Source organism: Sinocyclocheilus grahami, unplaced genomic scaffold (genome assembly GCF_001515645.1).
Source record: "Sinocyclocheilus grahami isolate Dianchi unplaced genomic scaffold, SAMN03320097.WGS_v1.1 scaffold270.1, whole genome shotgun sequence".
Classification (NCBI taxonomy): domain Eukaryota; kingdom Metazoa; phylum Chordata; class Actinopteri; order Cypriniformes; family Cyprinidae; genus Sinocyclocheilus; species Sinocyclocheilus grahami.
The window spans coordinates 61,922-77,681 of record NW_015505449.1 but is presented as its reverse complement, the minus strand read 5'-3'; the positions used below and the strand labels follow the sequence as shown (position 1 = coordinate 77,681).

Below are 15,760 nucleotides of genomic sequence, written 5' to 3'. Positions count from 1 at the left end.
AGGTGGGCACGGAGAGCTGAGATAGTTTGGGCAGGAGGAGGTTTGGGATGATGGTGTTAAAGGCCGAGCTGAAGTCCACGAACAGGATCCTCACATAAGTCCCTGGTCTGTCTAGATGTTGCAGAACATAATGCAGTCCCATGTTTACTGCATCGTCCACAGACCTGTTTGCTCTGTAGGCAAACTGAAGAGGATCCAGCAAGGGTCCAGTGATGTCCTTCAGGTGGGCCAGCACCAGTCTTTCAAAAGACTTCATGACCACAGACGTTAGAGCCACAGGTCTGTAGTCATTAAGTCCAGTAATTTTGGGTTTCTTTGGGACGGGGATGATGGTGGAGCGTTTGAAGCATGAAGGGACTTCGCACAGCTCCAGTGATCTGTTGAAGATCTGTGTGAAGATGGGGGCCAGCTGGTCAGCACAGGATTTCAGACAGGCTGGTGTAACACAGTCTGGGCCTGGTGCTTTTCTACTTTTCTGCTTCCGGAAGACCTGGCGCACCTCGTCTTCGCTGATCTGAATTGCAGGTGTGGGGGAGAGGGGGGTTGCTGGAGGTGTGAATGGTTGTGTGGAGAGGTGTTCAGGGCGGGTGTGGGGTGTCTTTTCAAACCTGCAGTAGAACTCGTTCAGATCGTCTGCCAGGTGTTGATTCTCCACAGTGCTGGGGGATGGTGTCTTGTAATTGGTGATTTCTTTTAGACTTTTCCACACTGATGCCGAGTCACTGGAAGAGAATTTAATCCTTATTTTTTCTGAATAATTCCTCTTTGCCACTCTGATCTCCTTTTCCAGTGTGTATTTAGCCTGTTCATACAAGACATTATCCCCCTTCCTGTGAGCATCTTCTTTGGCCTGACGGAGGAGCAGAAGAAGTTCGTCCGTTTTGTTGGGTAAAGAGCGGAGGTTCGCCAGATGGATGCTAGGCAACGGCGTCCTGAATCCGCGCTGTCTGAGCTTCACGAGAGCGCCGGCTCGCTTCCCCCGTCTGCGCGTCCTGAAGCGTTTGATCAGCGCCACAGCTCCCCCGACAACAATGTCCAGCAAAACATCCGAATAGTCGAAAACCGGTGAAATATCGGGTGGTGTGTACTTCCGAAAATGCTGATGCAGTTATGGTTAGTAGTAACTAGTAACCTTTTTCCAGGTTGTTACTGTGGGAATGAGTTGCCACACCCAGTCACTTCATTCAGCAATGCCCTGGTGGTAAACTTCATCTCAGATGCTTCAGTTGGGAGGAAAGGTTTTAGAGCAGCCTACATGGCCTCAACCTCAGGGTTAGATTTCAGTATTTGTTTCAAAATACATATTAATTTTTCACCCAAGTAAGGCTGCAATTTAACACTATTCAGTTACCTGTTTTTCCAGGCTGTGGGGGACATCTGTATATGGAGTCAGGTGCTTTTAACAGTCCAAACTATCCTGATGTATACCCACCTAATGTGGAGTGTGTGTGGACCATCACTAGTTCCCCAGGGAACCGTCTACAACTATCTTTCATGTAAGCCGATCAGGATGTTATATTGAACTCACAAATGTAATGGATTTATCAAAACAAACAGTGCTGTACTTTTTGTGATGCAGAATGTTCCAGCTGCAACAAAGTTCAGACTCCAGTAATGACTACCTAGAGGTTCGTGAGGGACACTCCACTGGTACTCTGGTCGGTCGTTTCTGTGGTGATTCCCTTTCTTCCGACTACACAAGTTTGTCTCTGACTCCTCAGTCAGCAGAGCTGGATTTAGAGCAGTATTCTCCCACTGTAAGTCAGAGCAATGGATTACTATTTTCTTTTTTTATGTGGACCCTGCTGAAAATACCAACAAAGACTAGCCTGAATTTCCATTCTAGTCCAGGATGATTAAGTTGGTTAATGCTGGTTTCCTGGACCTGGATAGTCATTCTGTGCACCAAAAACCTTGGCTATGGTTGTACAAAGAAGTCTTGCTGGTTAAAATCTCCTGAAGTTAGAAAACCTTACATGAGAATATCTTTACTCTTTTCCTGAGTCCTCAGTGTATGGAAATGAGATCACGGACAGCTCAGGACAGATAGCCTCCCATCTTTACCCACGCACCTACCCAAACAATGCTGACTACCACTGGACCCTCACAGTGGACTCAGATTCCCACATCCAGATTCAGTTCCCGGACATTGACATTGAGGATCTCTTCAATTGCTATTATGACAAGCTCAAGGTCTGCACTCTTGTTTAAAACATAACTTTTAAGTGCTATAATGGTTTAACAGAAAATAAACGTATGCAGGCATATGAAGATCAGTGCTTCCCTTCTTTAGATATATGATGGTCCGAGCACCAATGCTTTCCTACTGGGTGAGTTCTGCGGCCTGACTCTGCCCAACCCAGTAAGAAGTTCAGACAGCACTATAACGCTTGAGTTTAAATCTGACACTGATTGGAGGGCAAGGCTTCCTCACTGAGTGGACGGCTGTTTAGTGCACTGGTCCCTTGCCGACTATAGAGCCAGGTTACTTCCCTAAGGAACCTGCCTCTCAGATCTTGCTCAAATCAAAAAAATGTTGCTGCTTGGTCTCATTATTTCACAATTATTTACTATTGTTTTGTCTTTTCAGTAGCTTGTGGAGGAACAGTGATGACAGGAGACAATCCCCAGTTCTTATTCTCTCCTGGTTTGCCCGAGCTGTATCAGCATAACCTTGACTGTTCACGGGTAATCTGGTCTCCAAATTCTATCGTTGAGTTTAATCTGCTCTCTCTGGACATGGAAGATGAGGTTTCGTGTCTCCATGACAGTCTGGCCATCAGGGATGGTAGGTTTTGCTGTATGAATTCACTTCAACATAATTCCCAACTCAAAACTTACATTAACGACTTAATATTAGGTTGTTGTTTGTTTTTTGTTTTTTTTAAGGTAACACCAACTTGTCTCCACTGATTGCACGTATTTGTGGGCGGCAGCTGCCTGGCTCTCTGCACTGTACTGGTGATGCCATGTTCCTTCGATTCACCTCTGATGGCAGCATTAATGGCAGGGGCTTTAATGCCACCTTTTCCAGAGGTGAACAGCATGTCCATGAGCCAAATTCTTATCATGATGATGGTATAAGTTTGCTGTATATTATACATCTATAGTTGGGCTTTGAGCTATTTTTCTTTTGCCTTCTCCATCAGGTTGCGGTGGTTTCCTCCATACAGACAGAGGGGTTCTAAGTTCTCCTCAGTATCAACAGAACTACAAGCCCAACATGAACTGCAACTGGCAAGTAATGGTCACCCCAGGATTCAGAGTGTCCGTAACTTTCCAAAGTCCTTTCCAAATACAGGGTTATGGCAATCAATGCAGCACAGGTGACTACTTGGAGGTGAGTGACTATAGAAGAAGTTACCTGTACATCATGCAAATTGTCCTTTTGCATATGAGGGAAAAGCTTTAAATTGATTGATTATTTTGTATTAGTTACGGAACGGACCTGATGGCAACTCACCGACTCTATCAGGGCGTCTCTGTGGGTAAAGCGCTCCGTCCAGATTTCAGACCACAGACAACAGCCTCTATGCCCATTTTGTCTCTGATGGCTCCAATGAGGGGAATGGCTTCAAACTGGTATTTGAGGCCCACAGTTTAGGTAAATACTTTGAACTAATATAGAATATTCCAGTAATTTTGATTAATTTGATAATAAATGGTTTAAGAATAAATACGAGTAAATCTATGTTTGTCTCCAACTTGTGGTGGTTTCATTGAGCTTAATGATGGAGATCCACTAGGTTACATCACGTCTCCTAACTATCCATCAAACTACCCCCAAAATATCAACTGTGTATGGATAATCACTGTTCCCAATGGGGAGGCTGTACAACTTGACTTTGAAGGTAATTTCTACATTGAGGCTCATACCGGGTATGTTTAATATATTTTGAACAATCAAATTGCTAACTTTTGGTACATGTAAGTGTTTGACCATAATCACAATCTTCTCTCCTAGATGTATGTATGACTACATCAAGGTCCGTGATGGTCCCACATCAGATGCTGCTTTGATGGGAAGACTTTGTGGCAACACCCACCCATCTACACAGCATTCATCCGGCACCACCATGTATATACGATTCCGAACTGACGGCAGCATCACACATATTGGTTTTTAAAGCCAAGTACTCCATTGGTAATCCACTTTGAATCCCCATGACATTCCAACCAAACTCAATGTTTCAATGGTTTAAAGAGTATTCTTTCCCTTCTTAGCTACATGTGAAGGTACCCTCATTGGCCAGAGTGGTATCATTAGAAGCCCCGGTTATCCAGACTCAAATTATCCAGACAACTCTAACTGCGAATGGTACCTGGAAGGTCCCACTGGAAACTACCTGACCCTCACCTATACCACCCTTGACCTGCAGAGCTCCTCCAATTGTAACAATGACTATGTGGAGATACGAGAATACAATGCTTCAGGTTTGGGTTCTTCTTACATAAAAGCAAGTTGAGTCTTTCTGATTGTTGAGGATAGTAAACTAAGCTTTACTTTCTCATCAGGTCGCCTGCTGGGGAAACACTGTGGAAACAGCCTTCCTGCTCCCCTGGACACTGGAGACAGTTTTGCCTATGTAAAGTTTGTCAGTGATGGCAGTTGGAATGCTGCAGGGTTTAGTTTATCCTTTGAAGCCAGCGTTGAAGGCAAGTGTGTTTAAATCCTTACAGTGTCCAGTTAGGGTCATAGAGTCCAGTGGGTAAAGCTCATGACTAATTGTTTTGGATAAAAACCTACATAGTTGTGCTGTTGGTTATTGAGCAGTTCCATGGGTAACTGGTAATAAGCTATTGTTGCTCTTATAGAGTGTGAAGGGGATCTGAACTCACCATTCGAGACGATATCATCTCCCAACTACCCTAATCTGTACCCCCACAGCCGAATATGCCGCTGGAGAATCACTGTTTCTCCGGGTCGTAGGGTCACTCTTACGATCAATGACCTGAGGCTGGAGGAGCACGGCACCTGTATGTTTGACTATGTGGAGGTGAGGTCATCTGTATTTTTTTAGAGATGTCAAAAAGTTGGACATTCTGTGTTAACCCAGCATTCAAACTATGTATTGCTTTCTCTGAATATTGTTCAATTCAGTGCTTTAACACTGCTTTGCTGTTTTGATTCTTGGGTTGGTAGGATATAAATGGTCTGACATCCAGTGCCCCACATTTGGGTCGGTTATGTGGGACAGTCCCTGCTGGTACCCAGTTGAAATCTTCCGGGAATGCTATGCTTGTAATTTTCAGCACTGATTCATCTGTGTCTAATGGTGGATTCACGGCAGATTACTCTTCAGAGGAGGCTACAGGTGAGAGAGAAGAATTCTGACTTTCGTATATGCTTTTTGTTTGTTTGTTTTTGGATCCTGATTTGATTGGTGAATCTTTGTCTTTTTGATAGTGTGTGGTGGGATACTCGGTGAACCTGGAAACTTCACCCCGCCCGACTTTGGCAATGGAAACTACAGCAACAACCTGAACTGTGAATGGCTAATCCACAACCCACATCATATGAATTCTTCCATTGTGGTTATTATAGATGAGCTCCATCTAGAGCATCACCAAACTACTTGGAGTTCAGACTGGGTAAGATTTTCCAAATGCAGTAAAAGAGAAATAACATTATGTACACCATCCAATGTACCATTTACTTTGACTCTATTTTAAAGCTGTTATATGGCATGTTTTATCTGTACCTTGTATACAGGAGATATGAATGGAGAGCTCTTGGGTCGTTTATGTGGTCAGTCCCCTCCTACAGTCCCCATAGTAGTGTCCACCCCTGAACTCTGGGTTCACTTCCTGTCTGATGAGGCTGTGGTTGATCTGGGCTTCAAAGCCACATATTACTTTTCAGGTAACATTTTTTAATCAGTGACACTCAGAGAGCTGGATCTCTGCTCTTTAAAATCCTGCATGAGCTCAAATGATTTTCCTCAGAATGTGGAGGGTCACAAAGTGGAGAGGGAGGTGCCATCTCTAGCCCTGGATATCCTAATAACTACCCCAGCCCAAGCCGCTGTACTTGGCTTCTCGAGGCTCCGGTGGGCCACACTATCATTGTAAATCAAAACTTCTTCTTGAGTCTGCTGTTTTTTTTACTGTTTTCTTCAAACCTTAACAATGAAGTTCATCATTAACGTCACATAATTGCAGTATATTCTAGCTCACTTTTACATACTTTGAAATGGAGGAACACAGCCAGTGCACCTGGGACTCTGTAACAGTCTTCAATGGAGCCTCACCAGGATCCCCAGTTATTGGTCAATACTGTGGCCACAACTCTCCAGGAACTATCCAATCAGGCTCCAACAAGTTAGTTGTATTGTTCCTTGATGATCATACAGTGTCCAGAGGAGGATTTACTGCCACCTGGTCAATGGACTCATCAGGTATAAAAAAATATATCTCGTTGTCTACTTTCTGTAGACATTTCACATATTGAATTACTTTTTTTTTTTCCTGAAATTTCTTTCGCTTCTTCGGGATGTGGAGGAATTATCCATGCTGATACAGGCACCATCAAATCTCCCAAAACTATGTATTGCTTTCTCTGAATATTGTTCAATTCAGTGCTTTAACACTGCTTTGCTGTTTTGATTCTTGGGTTGGTAGGATATAAATGGTCTGACATCCAGTGCCCCACATTTGGGTCGGTTATGTGGGACAGTCCCTGCTGGTACCCAGTTGAAATCTTCCGGGAATGCTATGCTTGTAATTTTCAGCACTGATTCATCTGTGTCTAATGGTGGATTCACGGCAGATTACTCTTCAGAGGAGGCTACAGGTGAGAGAGAAGAATTCTGACTTTCGTATATGCTTTTTGTTTGTTTGTTTTTGGATCCTGATTTGATTGGTGAATCTTTGTCTTTTTGATAGTGTGTGGTGGGATACTCGGTGAACCTGGAAACTTCACCCCGCCCGACTTTGGCAATGGAAACTACAGCAACAACCTGAACTGTGAATGGCTAATCCACAACCCACATCATATGAATTCTTCCATTGTGGTTATTATAGATGAGCTCCATCTAGAGCATCACCAAACTACTTGGAGTTCAGACTGGGTAAGATTTTCCAAATGCAGTAAAAGAGAAATAACATTATGTACACCATCCAATGTACCATTTACTTTAAAGCTGTTGCTGATAAGCAAACAATTATGGCATGTTTTATCTGTTTCTCGTATTCAGGAGATATGAATGGAGAGCTTTTGGCTCATTTATGTGGTCAATCCCCTCCTACGATCCCCATAGTAGTGTCCACCCCTGAACTCTGGGTTCACTTCCTGTCTGATGAGGCTGTGGTTGATCTGGGCTTCAAAGCCACATATTACTTTTCAGGTAACATTTTTTAATCAGTGACACTCAGAGAGCTGGATCTCTGCTCTTTAAAATCCTGCATGAGCTCAAATGATTTTCCTCAGAATGTGGAGGGTCACAAAGTGGAGAGGGAGGTGCCATCTCTAGCCCTGGATATCCTAATAACTACCCCAGCCCAAGCCGCTGTACTTGGCTTCTCGAGGCTCCGGTGGGCCACACTATCATTGTAAATCAAAACTTCTTCTTGAGTCTGCTGTTTTTTTTACTGTTTTCTTCAAACCTTAACAATGAAGTTCATCATTAACGTCACTTAATTTCCATATATTCTAGCTCACTTTTACATACTTTGAAATGGAGGAACACAGCCAGTGCACCTGGGACTCTGTAACAGTCTTCAATGGAGCCTCACCAGGATCCCCAGTTATTGGTCAATACTGTGGCCACAACTCTCCAGGAACTATCCAATCAGGCTCCAACAAGTTAGTTGTATTGTTCCTTGATGATCATACAGTGTCCAGAGGAGGATTTACTGCCACCTGGTCAATGGACTCATCAGGTATAAAAAAATATATCTCGTTGTCTACTTTCTGTAGACATTTCACATATTGAATTACTTTTTTTTTTTCCTGAAATTTCTTTCGCTTCTTCGGGATGTGGAGGAATTATCCATGCTGATACAGGCACCATCAAATCTCCCAATTATCCTCAGAATTTCCCAGCCAATACAGAATGTTCCTGGACCGTCATCGCCCATGATGGAAACCATCTAGAGATGGACTTTCTTTTTTTTTTCCTGAAATTTCTTTCGCTTCTTCGGGATGTGGAGGAATTATCCATGCTGATACAGGCACCATCAAATCTCCCAATTATCCTCAGAATTTCCCAGCCAATACAGAATGTTCCTGGACCGTCATCGCCCATGATGGAAACCATCTAGAGATGGACTTTGCCAGTGACTTCCAGATCCCAGACTCGAGTGGACAGTGTCAAAAGAGTAATCAAGTAAACAGATGACCATTTAAAAAGAAACCTTCCCTGAAGTTGTTTTTTTGGGGGATCTGGTTATTCATTTTCCATATTCTGTCTATATTTACCTGACAGGTGTGGGCTGACAACGTACAGAATTATAAGAATCTCTTGGCCACTGGTTGTGGCACTACAGCCCCTGCTGCTGTCATTGCACCCCGAAATATTATTACGGCTCGTTTCCAGTCCTCAGATACACCTGGCAAAGGGTTCTCTGCTGCAATCTACACTAGTATGTATTATAAGAGTGTATGATTGGTTTGTTCTTTACAGGTTTTCTTCCCCTGTCAAATAATTAAAATAATGCAATGGATCTATTTCACATCATCTTTTAGGTTGTGGGGCCAATTTCACAGCTTCAACTCGCCGTGAAGTATCTCCAAACTACCCAGACCACTACCCGGGAGGCTCCAACTGTAATTCTATTATTGATGCTGGAGATCAGACTGTGGTTGTGCTTATTTTTAAAACTTTCCAATTAGAGGGTATGCACTTCCTCAAAAATCTATAATTTTTTAATACATCTTGACATAAGAAATCTAAAAATAACTCTAACAAAAATAAGGATAACAGCAGTTCTATAAGGTGAATAATCATGCCTTTCTATCTTCTCTAGCACACTCCACATGTGTCTATGATGGTGTAAAGATCTATAGTGGCATCACCCCCAGTGGTGTTCCCTTGGCTACTCTTTGTGGAAATACCATCCCAGGTGTCTTCACCACATTTGGACCAATGCTCATCAACTTCTACTCTGATTCTATCATCCATGACAATGACTTCCTGGCAGAATACAGAACCATGCATAAGCCTCAACCACAAAACAAACTGTACATTTAATGCAATACTGTTTGGTTCTCTATATACTGTACTGACAATTAGTGCAAAAAATGACAATCAGTAGAATACAATAATAATTCATTAATTTGAACACTGATAAAGGATATGGTTTAGATGGCGGTGTGTAGGGGGTGTAGCTTGGATGTAAGTGTGTGCTAGAGTAAATTTGGGTTGTTTATCATGGCAGTAATGTTGAGCTAATTCACTGAGCCCACAAATGTGGAATGAGCAGAATGAGAGGACGCTGCACTTTTCAAACAATATGAGGGGATTTGGGAGAACATGCAAATATGCAAGAGAATTCCAATGCAGATTCCACTGTTACTTCCACAAACAAACTCATTCACTGTAAATGGTGCACAATAGAAATGCACAGTCAAGTGCTCTTTGACTTGGTGCTGTATGGGAAGACAGCCCAAATTTCTCAAAGAAAAGCTGTCACCCTCAAGCACATGAACAAGACATTTAGGGCTGTTCCTATGAATTTCATCCCTACATGTTGGTTTTTATGATTACTGTGTATATGGTACTGTACATATATCGATATATGTGTTTTTATGTGTTTTTAACAGCCTGCGGTGGCACAATTAATGGTACTTCTGGATCAATCAGCAGTCCATCTCATTCTATCACCAACTACCATCACAACATCAACTGCACATACCACATATATGTTCGTGACTACCGTGTCATCGATCTCAAGTGAGTTTGATCCAATTCTAGTGATTTGAAGTAGTCATATCATTAGGAATTGTTTTATTTAGGTTCTGAAAACATATTGTCATAGACACAATTAAAACATTTTGTAAGTTTCTGAACTTAAAACTTGGTCCCAATTTACAATTCACATTCTAAGGATCAGACAGCAGGTGGAAAATTGTCAAGAAAACCTTAATGAATGCCTATACATGATCAAGAAAATGTCTTAGGGCAAGTTTTGACACTAAGACCATATAAAAATTGATTTCTAAGTCTCATGTTCTACAAATTCTTAACTTTCAGACCTTCATCCTCACCCACATTCCCTTTGGTCTGCACAGATCAGATTAGAACAGCAATAAAAGTACAAATCTTTACAGCTCAAATCCTTCTAGGCATCCAACATGCCCGCTATGTTCCACCAGAGAGACAGATGCTCAGAGAGAAAAACCCAACTGAGATCCTGTATTAATGCCAGACAGGAAACCCTTAACCCGTAATCTGTCCCTAGAGGCTTTCTTTCAGGGATCCCCCCCTCTCCCATTAGTGGGATCACTTTCTGAGATACTAGATTGTTCTGCAACTTTTCCATAGTGATGTTGCTCACAGATCAAGGCTCTTGAAGGAGAATTTGTAAACACTTTTGTAGCTCGTCTTTGGGGGTGTTGAGTGAACCGCCCCATCCTACAACCACCACTGTTTTTCTTTGAGAACAACACAACTCATTCAGACCTCAGAGTCTGTTCCTTCATCCTGACAGAAGTCTTTATTGGCTAGTGCTGTGAAAGAGCCAATAAAGTACCCCTAATTATTTTGTTGTGTCCTACAATTTATATGCAAATAAACGTAGTATTTTTGTGGCTGGTTAGCATTTACATGAACAGTTATATACATTTAATTCATTTATTGAATGAAATTTGACAATACATTATTGAATTTACAGTAATTTTATTTAAAACTATGTATTAACTTTATTATTATAAAATTAACTTCATTTTAATTGTAATCTAAATTTTATTAACTTAATATAATATTAACTTCAATTTATGTTTTGTAAATATAATAAAATATTAATATTATATTATATGTAATATTATATATATTTTTTACTTATATTAATATTAACTTGTGTGTATTTATTTTTGTGAATGTAAATCTACATCATATATATATAATTCATATTATACATATTTGTAATTATTTATAATATACATCATTGTAAAATTCACTTCATATAATATTAACAATTTTATTTACTTTTATAAATTTAAATAAATGCTATTATATAATAATTAAACATATCTATATTTATTAGTATAATATTAACTTAAATTTTAGTTTAGTTTTAGTACATTTTTACCTTTATTCAGACACACGGTATCATGTGGATGGACGTTCTCAATCAAATAATATTTGACAAAAATGTGTACGCCATAAGAACAAGATGAGTAAATAATTTTAATCAGCTTTTTTATTATTTTAAATAAATCTGCTAATAGTTAATTTGGACAATTTCTAAGAGTACACTAGGCTTTGAATTTAACAAACAACGACAAAAACTCACAAATTGTCACTTTTGTGGACTCTGCTGCCTCCTGCAGGTGGTTTCTTGAAAGCACATCCTACAGTTATAAATCTCTCTCACTCACTCTCTCCACCTCCTCATCCATCGTTTTCTCCAGGTCCTCAGCAGGGCTGTGGCGGCTACTTGTCTTCCCCCACTGGAATGCTTGGTTCTCCTGATATTGACATGAATGACCAGTATGAGCCACGTATGGACTGTAATTGCTGCGGAGGTCAATAAAGGCATTAACCTCATATTCACATACTTTGAGGGCCCCACTGGATCCCTCTGCAGATACGATTATTTTTTTTAAAAAAGTGACGTGACATGTGGCCAAGTATGGTTACCCATACTAGCATACATACTCTGCATTTAACCCATCCTTAGTGCACACACACAGCAGTGAAGACACACACACCGTGAACACACACCCGGACCAGTGGGCAGCCATTTATTCTTTGGGGGGTTCGGTGCCTTGCTCAAGGGCACCTCAGTCATGGTATTGAAGGTGGGAGAGAGTGCTGTACATTCCCCCCCCCCACCTACAATCCCTGCCGGTACGAGACTCGAACCCACAACCTTTGGGCTATGAGTCCGACTCTCTAACCATTAGGCCATGACTCCCTTATGTCAAGGTAAAAGCTGTCACACATAACATAACATAACATAAATTATAATGCAGCATAATTTCCAACACACTATATATTTATACTTGCATCTTACCCTTCTGTAGATCTATGATGGTGACAGTGCTAATTATCCACTGGTTGGCACATTCTGTGGAGATGTAGTACCCGCCCCCTTCATATCGGCCAGTAACCTCCTGACCGTGCACTTCATCTTGGACGACACTGTTCAATGCCGTGGCTTCAATGCCACCTACAGCACAGTGGACAGTAAGATTTAACTTTTTGTCCCAATGGCAGGTCATTTCATGTTGAATCAGTCATGCAAAAATGCTTTTTCACACTTTTAGGTCTTTGTGGAGGAGCATTCAATGCCACAGCATCATCTCAGACCATCACATCCCCATATTACCACAACGCCTACCCGCCATTCACCTCTTGCCGCTGGGTGCTGGATGCTCCTTCTCAGGAGGTGGTGAAAGTGTCTGTTCAGTAGTTTCACCTGGACTCCAGCCAGAGCTGTGCCAGCAATTTCCTGGAGTTTAAGGACTTCGCTGTGGTGAGAGCCAGTCGCCCGAACACAGCCTCACTAAATAACTAAAACAATCTAGAATCTCTCAGGTCACAATATCAGATCATTTTCTTAGGCCACATCCTCATCTTTTTATTTAGTTTTGTCCTTCCGTTCCCAAATGAGGCAATGAGTTTGTCCATTGAAATAGGAGCTTTTTGAAGATGCTTTCCCAAGTGGATAAATTTGAAAATTCTGTTTATGTGTTGTAGGATGGTATGTGAAAACTACAGTATGTAATGTGTAAGTGTACAGTATTATGTTTTTCTTTAAATAACAACTAAACATTTCAAACAGTAGTAAGCATTATCTCTTGACCTTATTGTATATGTCAGTTGATCTCAAAAATGTATTTAAAATATTGTAAAAAAGTAATATTATTAATACTTGTTTTTTTTATATTATTAATTTTATATTTACTATTTAATTGAATTTAAAACATAGTTTTCTTTTATCATTGCCATTTATCATACACTAACATTTTCAAGTTTATTGAAGTTTCCTGTCTTCACTTTTATGTTGTATTTAATTGGCAGCACAATGTCTTTACATTTTTTGTTTTGTCTCTCAGGGAGATTATGGACAGACTCATAAGTTCTGTGGCATAGACCAGATTTCTACAGTTATGGCCGCACCATGCACATCACCTTCAAATCAGAAGCCTTCATGACTGGCAACGGATTTAGCCTCACATATCAGGTGGCAGGTGAGTCCTTTCCCTGTGATTACTAGTGTTTTTACTCATGTCGGTGTGATTATATTGTCAGTGTGTGTATATGTCTGCACGTTATGTATACCAGCAGACTATATACTACCAACCAACTGTGCAATATACACTAAATACTTTTTTTTTTCAATCTTTTTTTCAATTTTTTTAAAAATCATTCAACAGTAGTAGGCTACATTGTCACTTAAATATGACCCAGTGTTGTTATTATTAGACTGCTGAAATAAACTAAAACATTAATTTTAGATGAAAAACTTCAATTTAAAACATATGAAAATTAGAAATGTTGCCTTAGTAAATAACGGAAATAAAATAAGTTAATACAATTACTAAAATCAATAACTTAAAATACTAAAACTGAAGTAAATATAAAGCTAAATAGATTTTTTTTTTTTAAATCTATATTTTATTTAATAAACATTTATATAATATTTAATAAATATTTTTAATTTACATTTTATTTATAATATTTAAAAATACACACTTGAATTGTAAACCTGTAATTCCTTAAAACTTTAAATAAAAATCAAATAAAAATAAAAACTTATTCAAAATATGAATAAATAGTTTAATAGCATATAAATAATACTAAAATAACATTGACATGACCTAATTACATTCATGTTTAATCCAGCAAGCAGTCCAGTTCTTGTCTTAAATACAGTTAAATTAACTGTCAATTTTTATCAATTAAAAATAATAAACACTCCCGTTTTATGTAGAAAAATATCCTAGCATTTGTTCAGAAAATCATAGCTGATATTACTTGAGCTTTATTTGTCGCATTGGTAATTAGGTGTCAAGGTGAGTGCATTGCATTATGGGATATAGTACCCAGTGCAGTATGCTCTGTTGCTGCACATGTGGGCAAATGCAGGTAATCCGAATATTTCATACATACAGAAGTCTTGCATGCCTCATACATACTGCAGAAATAATAAAAGTAGTATGGTGTTATACTGCTGTGCTAGTATCTGATTATGATGATGATGATGATGATGTAGCTTTCTAATGTTTCTTTCTGCTGATATAGACTGGAGTAATGATGCTGAAAATTCAGCTTTGATCACAGGAATAAAGTACATTTTAAAATATATTCAAATAGCAAAGAGTTATTTTAAATTGCAATAATATTTCACAATATTCTACTGTATATTTGATCAAATAGATGCAGCTTTGGTGAGATTCCTTTCAAAAAACTTTTTTTAAACAATCTTACCGACCACAAACTTTTAAACAGTAGTGTGTTTATACTTAAATGAAATGTGGATATGTAATTATTCTTTGCTTTTTTTCAGGAAACAAATATCGCCCCGTTCAGAGCTTCTTCAAACCTTGTGTTTGTGAAGTTCTCAGCCCAGTCTGCCGTTCTTCCGTCTGGGTTCAGACTTACCTGGAGCAGCTGAGAAGAAATTAAAAAAGAAATATTCACACATACGCATGCACACAGAAACTTGTGAACATACTTAGCAATCATGTCACATAAATAATGTAATATGAACCATCATTTGTAGATAATTGTTTAAAGAATGGATATATGTATGTATTTTTGATGCCTTTTTGGAAAATAACGATGTTTCATGAAGTTCTTGTTTAATTATGTTATGTTTGAGAGACAGTAATAAAATAATTTTACAAAAAAACAACAACTAAGATATTAAAAAGATCTCTTTTGTGATTTTTCTATGGAAATATGTCTCTTGAAGTGTGTGTGTCTCTAACAGAGTGTCCACTACACAAATCAATTTACATATTTACACATTTCAAAAGCTGTGAATGTTTGGACTTTTTTTTTTAAGTGCTTAATATGTTTTCACTGTCTGATATCCTCAGCTCCGCACTTTACTCTGTACTTCATTCAAACCACCCACTCTGACATCTCAAAGCCAGATGTGTTATACTTTACACACCCAACACAGAGAGAGGCTATGAGTGACAATGAAGAGAAGGTGAATTTGGAGAGAGATAAAAGCAGTGCGCAGCAGATACAGACACTGCTAATGGGTCTATCTGCTCTGTAAAGGGAGACAGACTTTAGCTTTTTTCATGCGATGCTTCTATATAAAGCAAACAAACATTCCATGTAATATTTAAAAAAAAAAATTCTTCTAAACTCAGCAAAATGCTCCCATTTAAGTCAAAGAAAGTCTGGGAAAAGAAGCCCAGCAGTCTGATCAACCAAAAAAACAGAGCTTTGAGACATTACCATCTGTATTAAGGCCTTTCTCACGATTTTCACAATAATTTTATAATTGTTTTTCCATAACTTAACAGGCTGAGGCTCTGTGTAATAAAAATGTGTTGACCTCGGAAACAATGCCTCAGAAAAGAGCCTTGGGAGACATTCATTACTGATGCAGAGAGGGATATATATATATATAT

The 15,760-nt window shown here is 39.4% G+C and overlaps 1 protein-coding gene across 1 annotated transcript in view; it reads left to right on the top strand.

The window, feature by feature from the left end:
* Positions 1–12,253, top strand: part of LOC107599710 (cubilin-like) — a 28,716-nt gene extending 16,463 nt beyond the window's left edge. The window contains 28 exon segments of the mRNA XM_016291395.1: positions 1,364–1,496; positions 1,580–1,757; positions 2,005–2,193; positions 2,294–2,409; positions 2,411–2,484; positions 2,591–2,788; positions 2,890–3,036; positions 3,150–3,340; positions 3,436–3,484; positions 3,684–3,879; positions 3,965–4,121; positions 4,123–4,144; positions 4,225–4,434; positions 4,516–4,656; positions 4,816–4,997; positions 5,144–5,315; positions 5,408–5,569; positions 5,572–5,592; positions 5,714–5,863; positions 5,947–6,068; positions 6,173–6,390; positions 8,135–8,327; positions 8,427–8,583; positions 8,687–8,836; positions 8,968–9,063; positions 9,764–9,893; positions 11,573–11,686; positions 12,188–12,253. Coding sequence (XP_016146881.1) covers positions 1,364–1,496; positions 1,580–1,757; positions 2,005–2,193; positions 2,294–2,409; positions 2,411–2,484; positions 2,591–2,788; positions 2,890–3,036; positions 3,150–3,340; positions 3,436–3,484; positions 3,684–3,879; positions 3,965–4,121; positions 4,123–4,144; positions 4,225–4,434; positions 4,516–4,656; positions 4,816–4,997; positions 5,144–5,315; positions 5,408–5,569; positions 5,572–5,592; positions 5,714–5,863; positions 5,947–6,068; positions 6,173–6,390; positions 8,135–8,327; positions 8,427–8,583; positions 8,687–8,836; positions 8,968–9,063; positions 9,764–9,893; positions 11,573–11,633 — 3,815 coding nt within the window. The 3' untranslated portion in view covers positions 11,634–11,686; positions 12,188–12,253.
* The last annotated feature ends 3,507 nt before the right edge of the window (positions 12,254–15,760 follow it).